The sequence below is a fragment of the Aulonocara stuartgranti genome (genome assembly GCF_965226115.1).
Source record: "Aulonocara stuartgranti genome assembly, chromosome: 15".
Lineage (NCBI taxonomy): Eukaryota > Metazoa > Chordata > Actinopteri > Cichliformes > Cichlidae > Aulonocara > Aulonocara stuartgranti.
The window spans coordinates 7,984,942-8,007,272 of record NC_138951.1 but is presented as its reverse complement, the minus strand read 5'-3'; the positions used below and the strand labels follow the sequence as shown (position 1 = coordinate 8,007,272).

The 22,331-nt window shown below is 41.1% G+C and overlaps 1 protein-coding gene across 1 annotated transcript in view; it reads right to left on the bottom strand.

Annotated features, from left to right (window-relative positions):
* Positions 1-21,127: 21,127 nt before the first annotated feature.
* nbas (NBAS subunit of NRZ tethering complex) overlaps positions 21,128-22,331 on the bottom strand; it is a gene marked incomplete at its 5' end in the record, with an annotated part of 182,930 nt that continues 181,726 nt past the window's right edge. Inside the window, one exon of the mRNA XM_082505113.1 lies at positions 21,128-22,197. Within this exon, the coding sequence (XP_082361239.1) occupies positions 21,922-22,197 (276 nt within the window). The 3' untranslated portion in view covers positions 21,128-21,921. The remainder of the gene's footprint in view (positions 22,198-22,331) is intronic.

Genomic DNA, 22,331 nt, shown 5'->3' with positions numbered 1-22,331 from the left:
AAAGAAATAAAGAAGGATGCAGCGTAACACCTCGGGGGCCATCTCGTTTATTCTGATGATAAGAGGCGATAATGGGGGGGGAAAAACTCTGTGTAACCAATAATGCACCCAGCCCACACACATGCACAGAGGTGATGTAAGTGGGGCTAAAGGGGACAGTGATTACAAGGTGACATACATCAACAGTTTGCAAACATATTCATCCAAGGAAGACTGAAAGCAAAAGTGTGAAGTGAGCAAGATTAGGTTTTATTGCATGTTCTGCTGGGAAATTTAATTTTCCGTTTGTGTAGTACGAAGGAAAAGTTCTTTAAAGCCCCTGCACACCTATGGAACACCCACACAAGCAATCACATCTCTTCTTGCATTGTGCCAGCGTACACGCTGTTCTTGACTGACATCCTCCTCGCTTGTGTGTTAGTTGCAATCCAGTTGTGCCATATTTTTACAGCAACTCTTCTTGCCGTTTTAACACAAATCTGTGTAGCGCTTAAAACATGCTAAATGCCCATAACTGGACAGCTAATCTGACACCCCGGAGAAAAATATCACAGCAGACTGAATATAGGATGTTTCCGTCATCTCCTTAGCTCCTGCTGTTTAAATACACTTTAGTGTCCGCCTCTCTGCAATTACGCCTTTATGTGCAGCATGTGCAGCCTTTATGTTAATAAGTTAACGATTTAGTTAAAACCAGCAACAGGTTGTTCATTATGTTACTGAACCATTATTATAGTTGATTAAAACTCAGGTTAAATACAAACTGCTCTTTGTAGTTGGGCATTAGAGGCATTCAGCTATGGACACATTGCAGCAATTTCTCCCTGCTGTTGTGGATGGAGCTCAAGTAATGATATGAGAAATACACTGTATGTGGCGTGCTGCGAGCTTTGTTGCACTCAGTGGGGTGGCACAAATGACACCTCTATCATTAGCTGTGGTTACATGCGCTTATATTTTTCATTTTGATTGACGATTTTAGGTCAGCTGTTCACAGGGGATGCGGTTTAATATGTACTGGTGCTTATGTGTGAGGATGGACATGCACCAGTTCAGAATAATGTGTCAAATAAGTCCTGCATTAGTGTTTGGGGTTTTTTTTACGATGGTGGTGTAATTAGACTACTTCGGGATCCAATACTTCAGCACAGTAATCGCTGCTATTTTTTTGTCCTGAATTCCTTAATAAAATAAATTACGAAATTTATCCACAAAGGAGCAGCTAAGCTGAGACACTGACTTTTTGTTGTGGTTTTTTAAAGAAAGGAAGAAGGATGCATTCCAGCACCTTTCTGTCACATCTGAATTATTAACATCAGGTTATTTCAGCCCTCTGAAAACATCATCAGTTTCTCAGTTTGGGCCTGTTTCTTCAAGCTGAGGTATTTAGATGAAGCAATATAGGATCTTAAACTGATTAGCTATCGCAGGCTGAAAACCACCATGAGGGTAAACAGGATATGAAACAATGACAAATCTTTATCTTATCAGCAAGTTCTTCCAGACTGTACACAGTCACTGTGATAACATCCACCTATTCATTTTCTTACCTCATCAATTCAGAGTCACGGTGTTATTATACCAACAATACAGAGTCAATATTTTAGCTTTTAGATTACCCAGAGCTGATATTCAGGACAGGCAGGGAAGAACGTGAGGCTTATGCAGGACACATACCAGGACAGCAAGGCAGTGGTGAGGGGTGCAATAAGACTGGCAGATAGGTTGGGATTATATCAAGGATCAGCATCTTTATGTTTGCTGTGATGATGGACAGGCTGGCAGATGTGTCAATCAGGAGTCTGGACTATGACGTTTTTAGGTGCCACTGGGATCTGTAGTGAGAGTAATGAGCAGCTGGCAGACAGCCTGGAGAAGTGGAGGTATACACTGGAGAGAAAAGCAATGAAAGTTAATGAAAGCAAGACGTCATACATGTGTCTGACAGGTGTGACTGTGACGCTGCAGTTTGATGAGTTTAAATACCATCCGAAGCAACAGATGTGTGGAGTGTGTGGAGATGAGTGGCAGGGGTGATTGTTGAGAGAGGGATAGCAGCAAGAATGAAAGGGAAGCTTTTAGGTGCTAGAGAGACCTGCTGTGATGCATGATTTGCAGTTTGTGGCACTGACGGAAGAAGAGAGGTGACAGAGCTGAAGATGTTAAGATTTTTACTGGGAATAACCAGGAGGGATAAGATTGAAATGGGTATATCACAGATACAGCTCAGGTTAAGTGTTTGTACACAAAGTTAGAGATGTCTAAAGAGCTTGGAAGGCAAAGCTGCTTAAGTTGCTTAAAGACGTTTCACCTCTGATCCGAGAAGCTTCTTCAGTTCTAAGGTCAAATGCTGGAGAGTCCCAGATTTAAGTCCTAGGGGAGTGTCCCCCAAAGGGGTCATGAACCCCCTGTTGATCCTCTACCTAATCGCACGAGTCAAGGTGTGAAAACGGGTGTAGGTCACAATCAGCCAAGGTTTCAGGTGAACCCGCTATGAAACGCTATCGTGTGAACTGGGACCTTGAGGTGAAACATCTTCAAGCAACTTACAGAAGTCAAGATGCTTTTCTTTCCAAGCTCTTTGGACTTCGATGACCTGGATGACTGAGAACCTTCACAGACAAAGTTAGAGATGGTTTGGACATGTGCAGAGAAGAGATTGTGGACACACTGGACAGAAGATGTTGAATATGGAGCTGTCTGTTTAATACAAACAGGAAGAAAAGAGGGAGACCACAGAGGAGGTCTTTTAACAGTTCATAGGTAGAAGTGCAAAATGGGCTGCCTTTCAAAATGTCCTTGAAATTGCACCAACAATCAACAATGTGCAAATATAGTGACACCAGAATGTGCTCAATTAGGCTGTCGGTGTGATTTCTTTTTCCATTAGTGCTAACATTCGTTTTTCCATGTCTCAGATTTAAAGGTCTGAGAGATGCAGCGGCATGTGTTCCCCTTCAACAACACACGGACATTATCTCTGGAGGTCACATCTTAAAAGTCCAAAATCATAAAACGGGGTTAAAAGAGCTCTGACAGGCATTTATGTAAGTGCTGACAAAGGTGTGAAATTAACACTTGACATTAACACTTATATTACACTGAATGTTCCCCAGAGACTCGTCCACTTTCGGAGAGAACCACAGGAAAAAAAATTAAAAATCAACACTCATTAGTCCTGAAACACTTTAGACACTGACAGTTTTCATATAAGCAAGAATGATGTGACAAAGATTTGCAGCAGCTATACAGCATGCGGCCGCCACTTGTAATAAAGCAACATACAGCATCTGCAAAATCTGTGGATGCAGACTCCCACGCATGCACCCTACTTGGAACAAAAGCACGCTCTCGTGCACGGTAGCGAGACCTTGGTTAATTATTCACACTGGTCAATAATGAGCCACAAATCAATTTTTAATTGTGTTTGTCTCCAGTATTAATCAGACAATTGATTCCAAGTATGTGTCTGGTGCCTGGATGATCCTCAGAAAGCAAAGGAGCTTCAGACGGAGGGAGGACAGAGGACAGCGGCTACTGCCGAGAGGAACGAAAAAAGAAAAACAACAGTGAGGGAGAGCAAAGTGTGACAAGATGTGATTGATACTCACTACCCAAAGAACCCCAGGGGTCTATTTTTTCAGTTTCTGGCAGGCATGTATGCTGTTACCCCTGATCTTATCAGGTCAGCAGCGGGTGTGTTGCTGCGTGTGCGTGTGCACAGAGAGTATTTTGAGGGGCTGTCCTGCTCCATTTCAGTCAACAAGCTGATAAAATAATGAAGAGATGCTGACCTACCTTCTGCTCCCCAACATTTTTTTTCTCATTTTACTACACATATTTTGTCATTCCTTAAGCCCATCGGAGAATCTTGGATCCTTTAAATTCATTGTGTAATCTGTGTCAGCTACAGAGAAAAAAAATAACCCGTGCTAGTCTCACTCAGTTAGAGCTCATTTTGCCACAGAAAGACTGAAAAGCGGGAGAGGGAGACAAAAAAAACGCACACACAGAGCATGTAAAAATCCAAAGCAATGGATTAAACTTTAGCAAAACTTCAAAAGCCAAACCAAACCTCCGGGGACCCCGATAGGAAATGTCAAGCGGCTTTTAAGGCACAAAGACAAGCCATTAAAAGAGTTGGCGTGACACGGCGTTTTAATATTCCATCTAGCATGCACCTTTGGAAATGTCATTGCTGCTTTTGAGCTTGGTGTGATGGAAAGGCACCAGCTTGATTACAGTCATCATCCTTTCAGCCAGCCAAGACTAGAGAATACATTTACTAAAAATCCACTTGGAAACGTACACACGCAGATACACGCACACACACATACACTCTGTCTTCTCAGATGCGTAGTTTTTAATCACATATTGACACATTTCAACGCATTACAGGAAACGGTAACATTCCAGACACTGAAAATATCACAGGCCTTTTTTTCTTGCTTTGATACATTCCCTTCACACAAGGCATGCATGCCTTTCAACTCCTTGAAACCTCGGTCGGGAGAAAAAAATTCCAGTTGGCAAGCTAATAATGAGTGAGGGCCTTCGAGAGGAAAGCTTACTGTGGCTCACTTGATGGACAACCCAAAAAGTAACTTTTGGTTTCAGAGATTGGAAAGTATTAAGTCTGCCTTTCAAAGATGGGGAAGGATTCAAGTGGTGTGCATCCAGAAAGAGGAAGGTACAAACACAATGGCTCTTTGTCTACGGAGTCGGCATTTGGTACTCTTAAAACCATTCTGGAACATAAATTGATCTAAATTGCTGTTTACTTTCATCTTGGCTTTTTACTTTTGCCTAATCAGTGAAATTAGTGCACAAAAATACAAACCAACATGGTCTGTTTTTGGATTTAGTCACAATGGTAATGAAATGGGAAGAGCAAATTGATAGAAAGCTTTTACATTATTGTGTCCAATGCATTGCTGATTGTGTATAAAGAGAGAGGCGCGTAGGCTCAATCAGCTTGTAATCAGACCAATATGCAGCACCTCTTAGCTCCAGCGAGCGCAGAAAGAAAGAGGAAAGGGAGGCAGTCAGTCTAAGCTCATGCGCTGCAGGTGTGTCATCCATTAGTGCAGTATTAGAAAGGGCTTTGCCACAAGAAAAATTTTGTTTTTGTTGAGGGGGATTAGGAAGTACACAAACTGCCACAGATGTCAGCTTAATTAGATGCAATAGAGAGCTGCATTAATCTGTCTGAACTCAATTATACTTTTCAGATATAATCAACACCTGAGTTTCCTAAGAAACCAAAGCAAGCCATAGCCACAGTCTTCTTTCGCGGATATCGTTTTTTTCAGTTCTCATTTTTCACCACTATTGGATCCGATTTGTGAAAATAGGTGGGAAAATGTTGTTTTGATCTCCTCACCGTGTTACAATCGTTTAAGGTTAACACCCTTTGACTGGCTGCAGCTCCCTGTGGAACCGAGGCCACGGCCCCGACCCCGACCAATCGTGCTGGGCTGATTCTGTGTGTGCGCATTGACTGATGTCTGGTGAAGATTAAGGTTGAAAAGTGAACACGCATTGATTTGTAGAGGTGTGTGTTACAATTCAATTTACAAACATGAATGTGAGCTATAAGAGATGAATGAGGAGTGTGGGAGCAAACAAAGGACGGGTAATCAGCAGCAACACTGGGAATGAGACAGGCAAGATGTCTTTTAAAACATGCTAGGTTTCACAGTTGCTTCACAATATCTATTACACTCACACTACTGTGCAAAAGTCTTGAGTCACTCCTCATATTTCTGGGGAAAAGGTGCAGCAGTTTATTAAACATGTGCAAGCAGACATGGAAATACCGTATGTAAGGCAAAATTTACAATACTTTTCTGCATTTGTAATTCCATCGTAATTCCATCACTAGCTGAAATTCAGACCCGGACCATGACAGAGCCTCCGCTGTGTGTTACAAATGCCTCCTCCGTACATATTGATGACAATTTGAACCAAACATCTCAAATTTGGAATCATCACTCCAACAGGCCAGCTACCACTGATTTTCAGACCAGTCTTATGTAATTTGGCATATCTGTTCCTTTTCTACCTGTTTCCCTTCCTTAATAATGGCTTCTCTGCTTAGGCTGCCCCGGATAAAGCGGAAGAAGATGGATGGATGGATGTGGTCAAAGGGGAAAAACTGGAAGGCAGTGAAAATGAACCTGATTTAAAGCTTGCATTGAATAAATTTACACCGGTTTACTTAGTGCCGCGGGCCTCGCTTAACACAGCAATTATGACCTTTACGAGGTACCAAAGTATGAAAATGATAAGAGCTCTATGTTTATTTTCATTATCAATTCATTCATTATTATATTCACTATTGATTAATTCATTGTAAATTCTGTACATTCAGAAATATGCGAATATACAATAGTAAGCCTAGTACTGTGCACGTCCTCCTAAACAGTTGCATTCAAGGTAAAGTCTGAATTTTAAAGGTGCCCCATGGTAGCAGGTGGAAAGACGTTAGCAGCAGACCTTTTAAGTCCTGTAAGTTATCCTCTTTCTTATACACCTCAAACCAAAAACTGATAGTTTTTTGCAGTGTGTTGTGTGCATTATCTTGCAGAAAGAGGTCACTGTAATCATAAAAGATTATGCTCTGAATGGGTGCATGTGGTTCGCAACAATAGGTAGACTGTAAAAGTAGAATCTATATGAATAGAATTATCACGCACCCTGCCTCTGGTGGCTTTCTTCCCACAGTGCATTCTGTTGCTATCTCTTTCCCAGGTAACCAGCACATTGGTTTGGGTGGGTGGGGGGGGGAGTCCAAGTATGTAAAAGAAAATGATTCAGCAGACCACACCACCTTCTTTCATTGCCCCGTGGTCCAATTGTGATGTTATTGTGCCCATTATCCTCCTAAGACCCGAACTCTTCCATGGCATGCATTTTTATTTCTCTTTGATATTTGGGCTGATTGGGACCTGATGAATGTAAACACAAAGAATTACCTGATTTTTTTTACCAGCTTATCTGCTGATTTCTAGTATTTTCTTTTGAAAGGTGTTCAAACTGTTCACTTATTCATCAAAGTTGTCTTACAGTGTTTAGACTGTAATTATCTCCTTTATCGTTTTGAGATATGTAGATAAATTTTGGTGATCTCAATTAATCCCAGCATATCTCCTCTTCCTGTCAATCTGAGCAGAGGTCTAATCTACCAGACTGAGCTGCAATAAAACCCTTTGCTGACTCAGTGTGCATGACCTTTGCTGTAAATCAGTTTGCAAAAAAAGAAAAAAAAAAGAATACAATCAATACATCTATTATCTATAAGATTCTCCAAGTGAGGAAAAATGTGAAAGAGCTGAAGAAAATCTGTGTGAGAGAGGGTTTTAAAAAATGGGCAGCACGGTGGTTAGCACTGTTGCCTCACAGCAAGAAGGTCCTGAGTTCAATTCCACCATCATGTTCTCCCCGTGTTTGCGTGGGTTCTCTCCAGGTACTCCGGCTTCCTCCCACCGTCCAAAGACATGCAGCTTGTGGGGATAGGTTAATTAGATAATCCAAATTGCCACTAGGTGTGAATGTGCGAGTGAGTGTGAATGGTTGTCTGTCCCTATGTGTTAGCCCTGCGACAGACTGGCGACCTGTCCAGGGTGTACCCCGCCTTTCGCCCTATGACAGCTGGGATAGGCTCCAGCGCCCCCCGCAACCCTGAAAAGGATAAGCAGAAGCAAATGGATAGATGGATGTGTATTTGAGTTTGACACCCCTGCTCTATGGGCTCCTCTACATTGCATGACGTGCATGTATTTGTTACCCTTAGTTAACTTTGGACAGATTCTACAAAAATCCATTATATGTTTAAGTCGTGGCGCTGCCTTTAATTTATTTATCCATTATACAGTATTTTTTTTCCTTATTAATTAAATGTTACCCTTCACTGATCATAAAAAGGTGCCTTTTAGTAGTAGGTAATAGGCATGCTAGGAAATATATTGCTTGTACTTCCTGACCTTGCTCTCTGCTATTTGTGGAAAAAGTGCATGAAATTGTTTACTTCAACTATGCAACAATTTGTGCTTTAGCAAGTATCTTACAGAGTAGTTTGTCGGTGTAGCGACATTATAAATTACGTTTAGCAACCCAAAGCAAAAAAGCAGCGCTCAAAGGAGGAAGGAGTGAAGAGAAGGAGTTAAGTATACTGGCAGGACTTGACTTTGCTGAGAGCAAGCAAGAGGAAGTTCTGATGGGTGAGTAGTTTGCATTTGTGCTTTTGAACAGGAGTGAAACATTGTTATCACGTATATGTTAAAAACTGTAGAAGCTGGTCCACTGGAAATGACTCTTGAAAGAAAAATTCTTTAAATGAGTGTGCTTGTTTGGTGCCTCTGTCCAGTCAGACTGCGAAGACTTGTGGTTAATGGGCTTCTCTGGTTTACAGACATCACAGTTGTCTTTGTGTTACTTCAACAAAGCTGAATCTGTTTGGGCTTCTGGTAAAGCAGCAAAGTTTAAGAAGATGGCATGAGCTTGAAGCACAAGTTGAAATAAATATGTCTGTTCCTTCGACCTTTGACTGCAGATCCTGATCCACGGCCCTGAATTAGATAAGCAGAAAAAATTGGATGGGTGGATGGATGAACACTTACCTTGTAAAATTTCACAAAAAGCAAAAAATCTCATCTCTGTACATCAACAGGACAAGAAAAGGTGAGCAATGCAGTGCAGGTAAACAAACCAAACTCATTTTTTACCAAGAGTGGTAATCACAAAGGTAACGACAGTGAAGAGTCCCATTTATTATTGGACAAATCGTTTTGGTTCAATGTGACCCATGTCTGTTTTTTTTATCGGTTAAGATAGCATAAGCCTGGTGTGTGCACAGCCTGGTTGTGTCCTCGCTGTTGAAACATCTATTTTCAGCATATTCTAGACATGAAGTTATCGAGTAAAATGATTTGAACAAAATGAACATGAATGTCATGTTATTAAATGGATTACAGCTTCCACAAAGTCACTGCAGCCGAGTCACATTGAACAGCAATCAACACTATGACCCAGCTAACAAGGAGACAAAATTGTGTTGCTGCCTGATCTCCAAAGCTAATTTCCACTGCCAGATGTATATCTTTGGCAATTAAGCTGATAAAACACACACACACGCATGAATAGGAATACATAAACAAAGAGAAAAACAGATTGACATGTGATGCAGATGTGGGTGAGATACGGTTAGTAGGTAATTATAGAAAAGAAGAGAGAGAGCAACGGGATTCTTCCTGGGAGTGTGTGAGGTTAGACAAAGAGAGCACAAACACCTATCGAAGCACAAACACAAACACCCAGCTCTCCACATCGACAGGTACACAGGGACACACACCTAGCCCACAGAGAGGACACACACACACATGCACACACTCTTATATAGTTTCTTTCTTTTCTTAATTAGCCTAAAGCCCTGATGTCTGGTTTCAGTGCTTCCTCTCAGTGTGACACCAAGGCTTCTGTTAGTTAAGATTTCAGCTTAACATACTCCATTGCTCACGTTTGCCTCGCTTTCTCTCACTCTGAATTTCACACACACACACACACACACACACACACACACACACACACACACACACACACACACACACACACACACACACCCCTATCAATTGCTCTCTTCCCATACTCCTTTTTTATATTCATCATATCTCTTCGTCTTGCTCTAGATTATCCTCCCACTCTGGTTTTAGCACAAGTGTTATCTCATCATTTTTTTATTTATTTAATTTATTTTTGCTTTTTTTCCTCTTCGTTGAACTTTCGGCACACCCCCTTTTTTTCTTTATCTGTTGCCTCACTTCTTGTTTTTTTAGTCCATCACTCTCCTTTCATCTCCCCTCCCTCCCCAGTCCCTCCCACTTTCAGCCTGTGAAAGTGAGCGAATTGCTTGCTGGAGCATGCCTGATGACATCCATCCTGGATGAGTGTGACACCCATTCACGGCGTGATGCATTAACAAACCCTGGAGGACGTCACACCCTCCTCAAAGAACATCTGATAAACACTTGACCGGCTTTTTTGTTCCCCCTATACACAGAGAATGCCAAACAGACACAAACAAAATATACTCCATCTGTAAATAAATATATATATACATATATATCAAATGCCCACCCCGCACACCGATTGAAGCCTGCATCAGAGTGTTGCCATGGTTACGATCATCCTTGCTCTACATCACAAGGACGATCAGACACCTGCGGGAAGAGCGTAACAGGTAGCCAGGGCGGACGGACGAGTGCCTGCACATGCTTGGGTGTGTTGTTGTGGACTGTAAGGGTTGAGGAGTTTTGAGCCGGAAAGCCGGTTGTTTTCAGAGGGTGAGTAAGAAGGAGGAAGAAATTAGTAAAACCAGGACATGAAAAGTGCAGCATGATCCTCTGGAGTGCCCAATTCTGTCAGTATTTTAATGCTCCGATGTTGTTTACCCCAGCAGCAGTCCTTATCATCATCAAAGCCTGTAAGTGACACTCTCCAAATGAAACTGTTCTGCACTCCCCTCACTCCTCCTTCTACTCCTTTCCCGTCACCATGGTAACTGATTGCCTCATTCTTCCTTAGCTTAAATCCCTCCAAACACTTGTTGCTCCTGTTGTCGCTGGTTTCTCTGTCATTATGTCGGATTGTTTGAAAAAAGTTTTGCTCGGAGCAAAGTCCCCCTGCGAAGGTCACATACTTGTTAAAGAAAATAAGATCAAATATATATGGGCAGCACTATGAATGCACTCTGAACAGTGTTTTGCCTCACCTTTAGATAAAAAGGACAACCTCAAGAATGCTATTTTAATTTGTTTATCAATAAGAAGTTCCTGAAATAATCATTCTTCTTCTTCATTCTTGTAAATGTGTGGATGTTCTTTCACCTTTACTGTCTGGGGTCAGGAAGCCCGAGTTTGAAAGTACATGTGTACATGTGTAGAGTGCATCACAGATTGGTAATGCCCTCTGTCTCTTTGCTGGTTTAGGATAACTTAATTGTCAACCCTAAAAATGCTGGAAGCTCCAAAGAGAGGAGGTTTGAACAGCTGTGTTTAGTCAAAGGAGCTTGGAAAGAAAAGCGCCTGGACTTCTTTAAGTTGCTTGAAGACGTCCAGACGCTTTTCTTTCCAAGCTCCTTTGACTACGATGACCTGGATGACTGAGAACCTTCACAGACACAGCTGTGTTTAGCTAGTAGAGTATGGAAGGACATGCACTAGTCAAGCATCATTATAGTCACCTGCATAATATTGTGTTTGCTCCTGTTTTGCAGCCAAAACATACCTGCAAGGTCTCCACTAGACCCCTAAAGATGTGCTGTGATATCTCACACCAAGATGTTAGTAAAAGATCTTTTAAGTCTTGTAAGTTGTCAGGTAATTGAAATCATTTGTCTTGCACATCCCAGCGATGCTTGATTGGATCGAGATCTGGGGAATTTTGAGGCCAAGTCAACAGCTCAAACTCATTGTTGTCCTCATGCTGGAGCTTTGGAGATTTTGTCGCTCAACCACAGGATGGAGTCTACGGTTGCCCTGAAAGGTGAAACGCACTGCAACTGAACTAAACGAAAAAGAAAATGTTGCAAAAGCATTAAAAAACCTCCCTAAATGTAACAGAATTGTTTTGTGAAGACAGTGTGAAAGTGACAAGCTAACAGTAAACAGCAAATATGCATCTGCATTATATGAGTCATGCGATTAAAACACACATTACCTGCACCGTTTTTCCCCCTCACAACATTCATGAATCATCCGCTTCTTTTTAGTGTGTCTCAGTGCAGTCATTCACATGTTAATGTCTCCCCCAAAAGCACTTCAGTTTTGTTTTGTATGCTTTTGCATTTTTCTTCTACTATTTTCTAGGTTTTTTCCAGTTGCAGGGCATCAGGGTCACCGTAGAAGTCCTTCATGAATTCTTTTTAAGCAACTCAGAAGAGGCCAAAAAGGGGGGAGTAATTTAAAAGTGTTTTTAACAAAAGAAACAAAAACAAACCAAAAAAACACTGAAGCATTTACATAACTTCAGTTGCACAACAAATCCAAACCTGAAAGAATTAGGATGCTAAAACAGTAAATCTAATCCTCCTGCCTACACTCCAGAACACATCAAAAGCCTTCTTAATTCTATCTTCACCTTCATGTGAAGTGACTCGTGTTTTTAGGTAGAGGGTGCGTGCGTGTGTGTGGTTGGGGGGGCTACTCTGACTCGTGATGTAGTGGTGAGAAGTTAACAATCACTGGCAAAGCAGGTAATTTGCTTCATTCAGCTGAGGAGGTCGACGTCAATGAACCGCTGATTGCAGAAGAAGAGACATTAAACGGCACACGCATACACATGCAAGCACACACAGGTGGCCGCATGCTTCCAAATACATGCCTGCACACACACACACTGCTGATGAAACCTTTACTCCTTATTATGAACTATTACCCAGATATTGATTCCAGTGCTCCATCCCTCAATTTCTTCCTGCGTTCACTCCCACCCGCCTCTACGTGATGTGTTTAAAAAAAAATCGACAGTTTTCCAGCAGGGCTGAGAAATCTCCCGTGCTTGATTTGGCATATCAGCTTGACTCACATCCTCTTTCCCTCTCTTCACCTTCCTCGCTCTTTGCTTCTTGCCATGCACAAACAGTCTTCCAGTCATTCTGGATCCCCAGTTTTTGCATTTCCACCCACACTCTTCTATCCCATCCTCCTTCCCAGCTCCCTCTTTCTTCCCGCTAAACAGCTGATGAGTCTGCCTGTTTGGGAAACATACGGCAAGCGGTTAGTAACAGCTTGGAGGATGTGAAGACGTGTAAAAGAGGATGGGGTGTTGACGCCAATGTGTGAAACACAATCTATTACTGACTTCTTTCTTACTCTCAGTGGCGTAAAACAGGTGTTATCGAAACAGTTTACTCGACCGCACAGACATTTGTGGGGTGTCATCATAACCCAGTGCTTCTCCTGTCTTATCACATTAAGGGGATTTTGCAATGCAGACGAGGGTCTCTTTTATTTCCTGCATTATTCTCACATTAGCATTTTGCAGAAGCTGAACAAAACTGCTTCAGCAGAATTACGTTGGCATCGTATTGATCTATAATTAAATGTTACCCTTTCTACCAACTGTGCGCGAGAAATTCAAAGGTCTCCAGTGCAAATCAGCTCATTGCATCGATTTGCTTGAACTGACTATTGAGCAGTGATCATTTTTTACACTTTTTTAAAATTCGAGTAAGATGTTTTATAAGTCGAAAAGAGGATTTCTAACAGCTCTCTCCCAGAGTCAAAAGTAACAGCATTATTGAGTCAGAGAGACATCAAGGTTCAACATTTGTTTCAAGGTAGAGAGCCACTGAAATTAAATAGTAACAGTAAAACCACGAAAATAATTGTTTTGAAATGACTGTTAAGAAAAAGTTTATTTTTTTGGAACATGCTTCTCTTTGTTGGCATGTTTCATGAGCTCATATGGTAAACTTAACTAGTTATACCACAAACCAATCCTTAACATGTTCTAGCATCACTTCACATGACTTCCACTAATGATAATCATTAGGAACCGACCCCAGAAACTGTAAAGCTGAAGATACTTCTGTTCAAGCTGAAGAGTGTAATTACATATTTTTCTTCAGATAATTACCACTCATGTTTCTTTTTACACAGATATTAACAGAAGACATGAAAAATGGTTCACTCTGTTATTGGAGTTCAGTAAACAAAGCCAGAATAATTCTTGAACCTTGTCTACTAGGTAACATTCTGACAATATTAACTATTTTAATTCCGTGGTGCAGTTTATATCGATGTACCTTATAATACATCTAAAAGGTGTAAAGTAGTTCCAGCATGTCGATACAACACAGAATGCTCACACATTACAATAGGAACAGAATCGACTGGAAATCTGTGAAAAAATAGGTCCCAATGGTGACGTCCACTTTTTCTAAAAGCTCCAGTTCCAGAAATGCTAAAGATAGTAGCTTTCCAGCCTCTGTCCCTAAAGAGCCAAGCGGTAGACACATTAGGGAATCATGTAGTGCTGATACATGCACAAGGTCGAGATTTACAACTATTTCAGAAAAACACAAAAAACATTAAACATAAAATTATGAAGACTTTGAATATGTCATCATTCATAATAGAGGAGACCAGGTTTGTGATTTTGGATCTCCCAAGCTGTCAGATATTAACAGAATGCTGTTAAAAGATAAGGCGATGCAACACAAGGTAAACATGATCCTGTCCCAACTTTTCTGAGACCCGTTGCTGTCATAAAATGTGAAATGAGCTAATGATTTTTATGAAAAAGAAAAGAAAAGAGATACTGGAAGACATACTGGGGTATATAAAATAAAGGCTGCTTGGCGGGTGGGTGTTTGGGGCTTACCTTGAGTCAGCATTAACAGTCAGCCCCACAAGCAGCTGCCCCAAACAACATCCTTCACAGAAATGCTTGTTCAAGTGTTTTCTTATTTGTGGCTGCTTGAAAATGAGACAAACCTGGAAGTAGTCAGCTTAACATTTCTCCGCACTGAACCGTTCAGATAAACAGAAGTTGGCACTCGGTGGAAAAGTAGCTCAACAAATTTTACACTCCATCGCTGTCCGTGGACACTTGAAGGTGTCGTGTGGATTTTTTTTGATGGCAAGTAGAGCCTTTACATGGTCGCTATGTTGTTTTTTGTGCGCACATAAACCAAGCTTTAGTCAGCCTGTGGTATGTCCACTTTTGAGTTCAGTTGTGAGCCAGCAGGAAATAAATACCTGTGCTAGAAGTTTTTGAACTGCCTCCACTGATTTAAGTGCTAATTGCTGCTGCATGGTGCCCAGCTCTCCCTGGTTGGAAAACTGTTCTTGTTCTGTTCTTGCTTCTCTTCCTGAGTCTGGTTGTACCAATGTGTTTTTACCATTAAAAGGTTTCTCTCCACCTGTCTCCAGGTTTTTGCTCATGGAAATCTTTGAGTCACTGGAAAAATCTCGGTCTATAATGTTGTTGGCGGTTTACTCTTTTAAAATTGCACTAACATGACAATGACACGGTTTGGTGAGAAGCACTGAATAAAAGCTTTACAAGTAAAGTTGAAGATTCCTTAAATACGGAGTTTCTGAATATGCTGATATTTCAAGTTAAAGGTATAGCTAGTACCAAAACTAGCACACTACATGACAATACTTATTTTTAGAGCTGTCAGCGTTAATCTCAGTAAGATGCAGTAATAACCGCATTAACGAGGCAAATCTCCGTTAGCGAGTTAGCGCGGATCGCCCTGTGCGAGGGGCTGCACAGGCGCATGGGGCGATCCACGTTAACTCGCTAATGGAGATTTGCCGCGTTAATGCGGTTATGGCATTAACGTCATTTTAACGAGATTAACGCTGACAGCACTACTTATTTTGTGTATTTGTTATTGACACTTTTTATAGATAACTGTATAGTACATCCCATATTTTGCTGAGGAATCAATGCAGCGATTTATTTAAATATGTGCAAACACAGTTGGAAATACAGCGTACAAGTCAATATTTTGTGTGACCACCTTTATTTTTCAGCACAGTCAGAACTCGCTGAACAGCTTTCATGTCATTTTTTTTAAGCAGACTTCGGGAATAGTTCTCCAGGCTTCTTGAAGGACATTCAAAGCTCTTCTTTGGATGTCGGCTGCCTTTTGTTCCATTCTCTGTCAAGATGATCCCACACTGCTTCGGTAATGTTGGGCTCTGGGGAGGCCAATCCATGATTGATAACTGTCATGCTGAAAAACGAAGCCATGTTTTCTGGCATCAAAATAAATAGATACTTTTGTTTACTAATCAGTTTTAACAAGTTCTGCAATACTAAAGTCATCCACAGATGTCTGCAGACACTCACTGTTGCACCTCTGATGACCTCATCTGTATATTTGGATGATAATTTGAAAACTTTTAAGGACACGCTGGAAACCATTTCAAGATATGCCACATTTTTGGCTAATACCTCTTTGAAAATCACTTTGTTGGTGCAAAAACCAAATTATATGCCTCTCAAACTTTGTTATGTTTTAGCTGTTATGTTTTATAGACTCAGAAAAGAGAAACAGGAACAAATTGCATATTTTTTGTGAGAGGCTGCTAGTACCAAAGCACCTAAAGATTAATTTAAAATGGGCTTGTCAAGATGTGCTTACACAACACCAGTTCATCGCTTGAGTTAGGGGACTTTTTTACCCTTGAATGATTTGTAGATCAGTGGCTTAACAAATAAACACATTGCTTTTGATGGCTCAAGACTTTTGCACGGTACTGTCATTTAATGTTTGAGTATGAAACACATTTTACTGTTATATAAAAATTTATATAATGTAGATTTCGTTTTTTTTATCTTTGCTATTCTGTTTTACTAAAGCCAATGTGCTGTGAATCTTGCAGTAATATCTTCAGCAGGACCTTCTCCTACTTACTCTTCTTTCTCTCTTCAGTCGTCATTTTTGACCTTCGGTCATTTCCCATCCCCCCTGCCTATTTGACCTCCCACTTCATACCTTTTCTTTTATTCTTTATAGTCAATACTACAGCCTTTACTTCTTTTTTTAAAGCTGTCTTGCACCTACAGTATCTGCTAGAAGCGTTTTGTCTGTATGCATGTATTTTAGTGTACTACAAATATAGACAAATAGTCACTCTGTGGAGGGCAAGGTTGCGGGTCAAAGGCAGTGTGAATGAAAACTAGAAAAAGCAAAAGGAAACAAACGTAGCCTTGGAGGGTGAATGATTTCCCAAGATTCAGTCTGTTGTCAAGGTAGGGGGGATTGTGAGGGATTTCCTGGAATACAATATTTTTAGTCTCTTTCTCTCCTTTCATGTTTGCGCTTCTCTTCTCTCACACTGCAGTCTCTACAAAGGGCTCGAAGATGCAAGTTAAATTCTTTTGTTTCAAACAGATACCCTCACTTCAGCAGGAGAGAGTGCTTGCAAGATCCAGGCTCATTCAGCTTCCCCCTGAGGGGACACAAATTCCTTTTTCTCCTCCGCCCCGCTCTCTCACCTTCTGGATGGATTGCGATGATGGCTCGCACCACCTGCACCAAGAGCTTTGTCTGACAGATACAGAAAAAGGATGCTGACACTTGACAGGTTGCAGCACTGTGTTTACTAAACCTCAGCAGTGGGGGAGGTAGACCTTAACATCATTTCCCAGGGTTTCTTGCAGTCTACACAATCACAAGTACAAACAGAGTGAAAAACAGGGGTTTTTTTTTTACTTCTTGGGGACAAACAATGTTACCAAAAAAAAAGGTGAGGAGTTCATACAAACAGCCAGTCAAGTTGGATGTAACTGAAACCATTTGGCTTTTTCACCATTAATCTAAATGGATCCAGTCATTAACGTAACAGCAGGCTATCAGCAGTGAAACTCAATGTCATGAGTAAAGGAACATCTCGCACACAGACACGTGCCCATTTTCGTGGCACATCTCTGAGTGCATGTTAAGCACTAATCTATATGAATTAGATACGTGTTAGTAAAGAGGTGTGACTTGAATGCTAAACCGCGATGAAAGTCAATAAACGTGAAATAATAATTCAGGTAATTATGGGAGATGGTGCGAGCTGAAAGGGGGGCTTTAAGACTGTCAGGGCCCGGTTAATTTTTTGCGTGGCGTTATCGGCATCAGCTTTTCAGCACAATGACAGTTTTACAAGGTGGTTTTAATTTCTAAAATAGATTCACAGGGTGTTAGCGCTCGTAATGAAAGAAGACTAAAAGCTGGAGCTGGGAAAACACACAAATATACTTGGGACACATTCCTGCATAACTTAACTTGACTGATCAAAAAAAATCTGGAAAAAAAAACTGAAACGTGTCTTCACAGCTTAATCCCACTGGGATATCATCTGTCAGCTCATTAGCCTTAACGATCACACTGCATCTGTACACTGTCCAAGCATGTTTAACCCTAGCTGGTTTGAATACATCTTGAGTAGCACAGTGTGATGACTAACCTCGCACAAGCATGGAACGCAGACGCTCCTTGACAGCAGCTATGTCTATAAACGTCATAGTGTAAAGTTGGGTGGATGAGGTTTGTCCAGAGTTCCAGCTTCTGTAAGTTGTTACCTCTGGATTGACAGCTGAGGTGGTGGATCCCGTTTTAACGAAAGTGTTCTTTAACAAAGGGATCACACTCCTCAGTATCCCTGGTAAAGCCGATGCCAGGGAACTACCTGTTAGTCCTTGGATTCAGGAGAAACAATGAGGATTTTGTCCTCGTCATGGAACCGGTCCAGAGTTCCACAGGCAGGACATTTGAGTGCATCCATCCATCAAAGTGTCATTTGGGTGGTGCCTTACAAAAATGCGGTATTCTGACCTTCTTGTTGTGAGTACTGATGGCTGTGTTCGCCCAGTGCAGTGTATTTTATATAAACCTCACACAAGTGGCGACACTTTGTTAAAAGCTAAAGGTTTGCTTCAGATCGTGTTGATTTGATCAACGCGATGACCTCAGGATTTAACAGTCCACGCTGATTACAGCAGGGCTTCGTGTAATTGTGTTAGTTGAGCACAAAGAGCTGATTTCACGTTGGCCAGGACCAAAAGCAGGCCGCTGCTGCAGCTCAAGGGTATGAATAAACCTGGGTCAGTTACCGTCTGAGACCAATTGAATTCAATATGTAAGGCTGACAGAATTTGCAAAGGAATGAGTACCTGTGTGTAGGAGTAGAAAAGTAGGAGTGGAATGCTGTAAGTGCGAACCATTAATCTCTACAGTATTATTTCATCTCATACTCTAATGCTGACATTTCCTTAAAAGCAAGCCTAAAAAAAACACAGAAAAAAACCCTCATAACTTTGTGTCTGCTGGTATTTTCACAAGACACGTAACTGACACAAGGAATTCCTATATTCTCCTCCACAGGTGGGAGATTCATAACTCCTTTGTTTGATATATAGACCATCCACCCGCAACTGGCCCATCTCTTATGAATGGGCTTGATATACAGCAGTATTGCTGTCAGGGTAAATACCTCCAAGCAACAGACCTTTATTCAATTTCTAACCTGTCAGAAATACAAGCTGCTCTACTCCGGCAGCTACTTTAAATGTTGCATGCCAAAGTGAATTACTTTCACAATATGAAATCATATATATTCTTATTTTTCGCTAGCCTAAAAGTATTTTGCAAACAACAGAAGGGGTTAGGCGGGTAAATACCACTGTGCACTCATGGAGCAGAAAGATAAGGGGATCGCAAACAAAAACTATTATTGAACCACGGGGGAATTTCAGGTAATTAACTTTTAAGTCTTTGGAGGCAGCAGAAAAAGAAGAGTCTTTACAGAAAAGCTATGCAGAAATCATTGTGAAGTTTATTCATTAAATTAAAGGATTAAGTACAGCTGGAGAAAGTTAACGAGCAAATATGGAAACATGATCGGCTTATTACTGCCTGAACAGATATAAAATGCATCTCGAAGTCACCGAAGCCACAATTCCATACGGTAGCCATCAAGAGCAGTCACTGCTGGTTTTCAACATCTGGATAATTAGCTAAGGCACGATGCAGGCATGAGTACAGTGTTTTTAAAGCCCCTGTCAAGATGGGTTTTAAATATGAAGTCAATTAAACAATTTCTCCCAATAAGCCTCTTATCCTGAAGAACATGGTGCAAACCAAACAGAGATTTTAGAGATTTAATGCTTTTTTTTGGGTGCTCTTCTGTTTTTGTCGTCACAGTCCACTGCGATTAAGTCACACAGTTCCAATGCGTTAAATGCTTTCCAATACAAATGTTTTATTTTGCTTATGTAACTTTCTGAATGCTGCATATTTAGTCATGTACATTTAATGGTGTCCTGTCCTGTTTCCATTATAGTATGAAAAACTTATAGGTAAAAAAGCAAAATAACTAAGAAATTGCCTATCGATGAAGCACTGTACAAAAATCGAGAGCTAAATGACATTTCTGTATGCTTGCAAGGAGCCAGATTTACAACGGTGAGTTGCTAGAGCCATCTGTAAAACATGGTGGAGGCTCTGCCATGGTTTGGAGCTGTATTTTAACCAGTGGTGTTAGGGATCTTGCCAAAACGTGCACGAAAAGTGCAATCAGATTTTGATCCACCACATAATACCATCTGGAAAGCATCTGTTTGGCATTGGTTTCATTTTTTTTAAGGATGAAAAGAATCCCAAACACACTGCCAGTGCAGTAAATGCACACGTCGATTGAAAGACAGTGCAACATCATCTAGATCATCTAGACAGAGAATGGAACAAAAGGCAGAAACATCCAAAGAAGAGCTTTCAATGTCCTTTAAGAAGCCTGGAGAACCATTTCTGAAGTCTACTTAAAGAAATGACAAAAAAAACTGTCTAAAACAGAGTTCAGGCTGTGTTGAAGAATAAAGGTGGTTTAACTGAATATTAGTATTATTGTATGAACTATTTTTTTGCCTTATATACTGTATTCAGTATTTCTGTAAAAGACAGAACCTATTTCCTTTTTCTTTTAGCAAATTATAAAGAAATGAAGGGTGGCTCAAGACTTGTGCACGCTACTGTAAATCTATGAAGATAAAAACAAACAAACAAACAAACAATGCAACTAGAATCATGTCATTTTGACTCCAATGTTGCAACTTTCCTATTTGATTATTTTCCAAGTAGACCCAGTGGGGTTTTTTTTGTCCTGGCATAACACAATGATACATGATTAAAAGGACATGCATATGAAGAGAAACAATCAGTATCCAAACCCTGTATTCATTAAAGTGATTTTCTGTGCGAGGGAGAAAGTTCATTTGCTGCTCTGGGGACCTGCAGCGAGCACCGCTCTTTTGGTTTAATTTGGAAGGCAGCCTAAAAATAAAAATCATACTTCCAATGCTTTGACAGAAAATAAATTAATAAATAAACCAGGGGTTTGGATTTCATTTTCTAAATCTTTGCCCTGCAAATCACTCCTCAAAATGCTGTAATTATGATGCAAATGTTTTGAGTGCATTCATTATATGAGGCGGATACAATCTTAAAGCCCATTCAATTAAAAAGAGAACTAAAAATACTGATAAGAAACGTTACCCATCTGTGCACTCTTCCACCATGAATAAAGAAACACAATACAATAAAAAATGAAAATAATACAATCGCTCCTTTTCATCAGTTTTCTTTATTTCGGTTCTAAAAGGTGGGACAAAATAGAGCCGCATTTTACGCTTTTATTTATTCAAATGAAACAAAGCAACCTAACAACATCAACGCACACACACACACACACACACACACGTGCGTGCACGTTTATTCCTCATCATTATAAGCTTTACATAACTTCACTGGTGTGTGTCATATATAGTATTTGTGCATCCGTACACTCAGCACGGGGGCAGCTGCGGGGCTAATTTGTTTAGAAGGAATTAATTAGACATTATTAGGGGGAAAACAATGGAGCAGAGGCAGGGTGTTTAACGATGGGACGTTAAAGAGGCAAACCTGTCACGGAACAATAGGCTAATATCCACCCACTGCTACCCACTGCTCAATTACTTTATCACACAATAGGACACGGCGCACACACAAATAAATCCGAGCAGCCGTTGCATTCTGTGATTAGGCCTCGGTCTCAACGTTCATCCATGACTGAGTGACAGCAGAGGTTGTTTCTGTGTGTGAAAGATCATCTTTCTAATTGAGCAGATGTTTCAGGATTAAAGGTATCCTCTCTTATACCTTCACAGATGACAGCGCTATTGAAATGTCTTCTGTTGATGAACCTCAAACCTGATTAGAGAACTAAATGTAGAGGTATTGACTGCTTTTAGTTTTGCTTCTTCAGATCTCGTTCCAATCTAATTGCAGTCCTTTTTCAGCATCTTCCTACTCTTTCCCTAAGGCTAGGTTACGACAGCGCTCTGTGGCTGCGGTCCAAACTGTCTCCCCGTCTCCTTTCACAGCCACTTCTCGAGAACAGCCAAGGCGGAGTTGAAGGTGAACTGGGCCGAGTGGGTTCCGCGGTGAGCCAGCAACAGGGAACCTGCCTCAGGCCCGTGGCCCGCCGCCATCAGCTCAGCGGCGGCTTTCTCCACATCCCAACCGCCCTCCTGCTGGTGCGACAGCATGTGGGAGCTTAGCAGGGGGTACAGGGCTGAGGAGACGCAGCCTACCAGGAGCCCAGCATCTAGGAGCAAGGAAAGGAGCTCTTCATCGCAGGAGGAAGCCGTCTCCTGGAGGAAGAAGAAAAGGGGAGGAGAACGTGTAAACACACATGTGGGGATAGAATCAAGAGAAACTAAGTTTCCTTTTAAACTGTGATCCTGTTTGTTTTTTTTATCCCTGAAAAGAACACGTGTCAAGATAA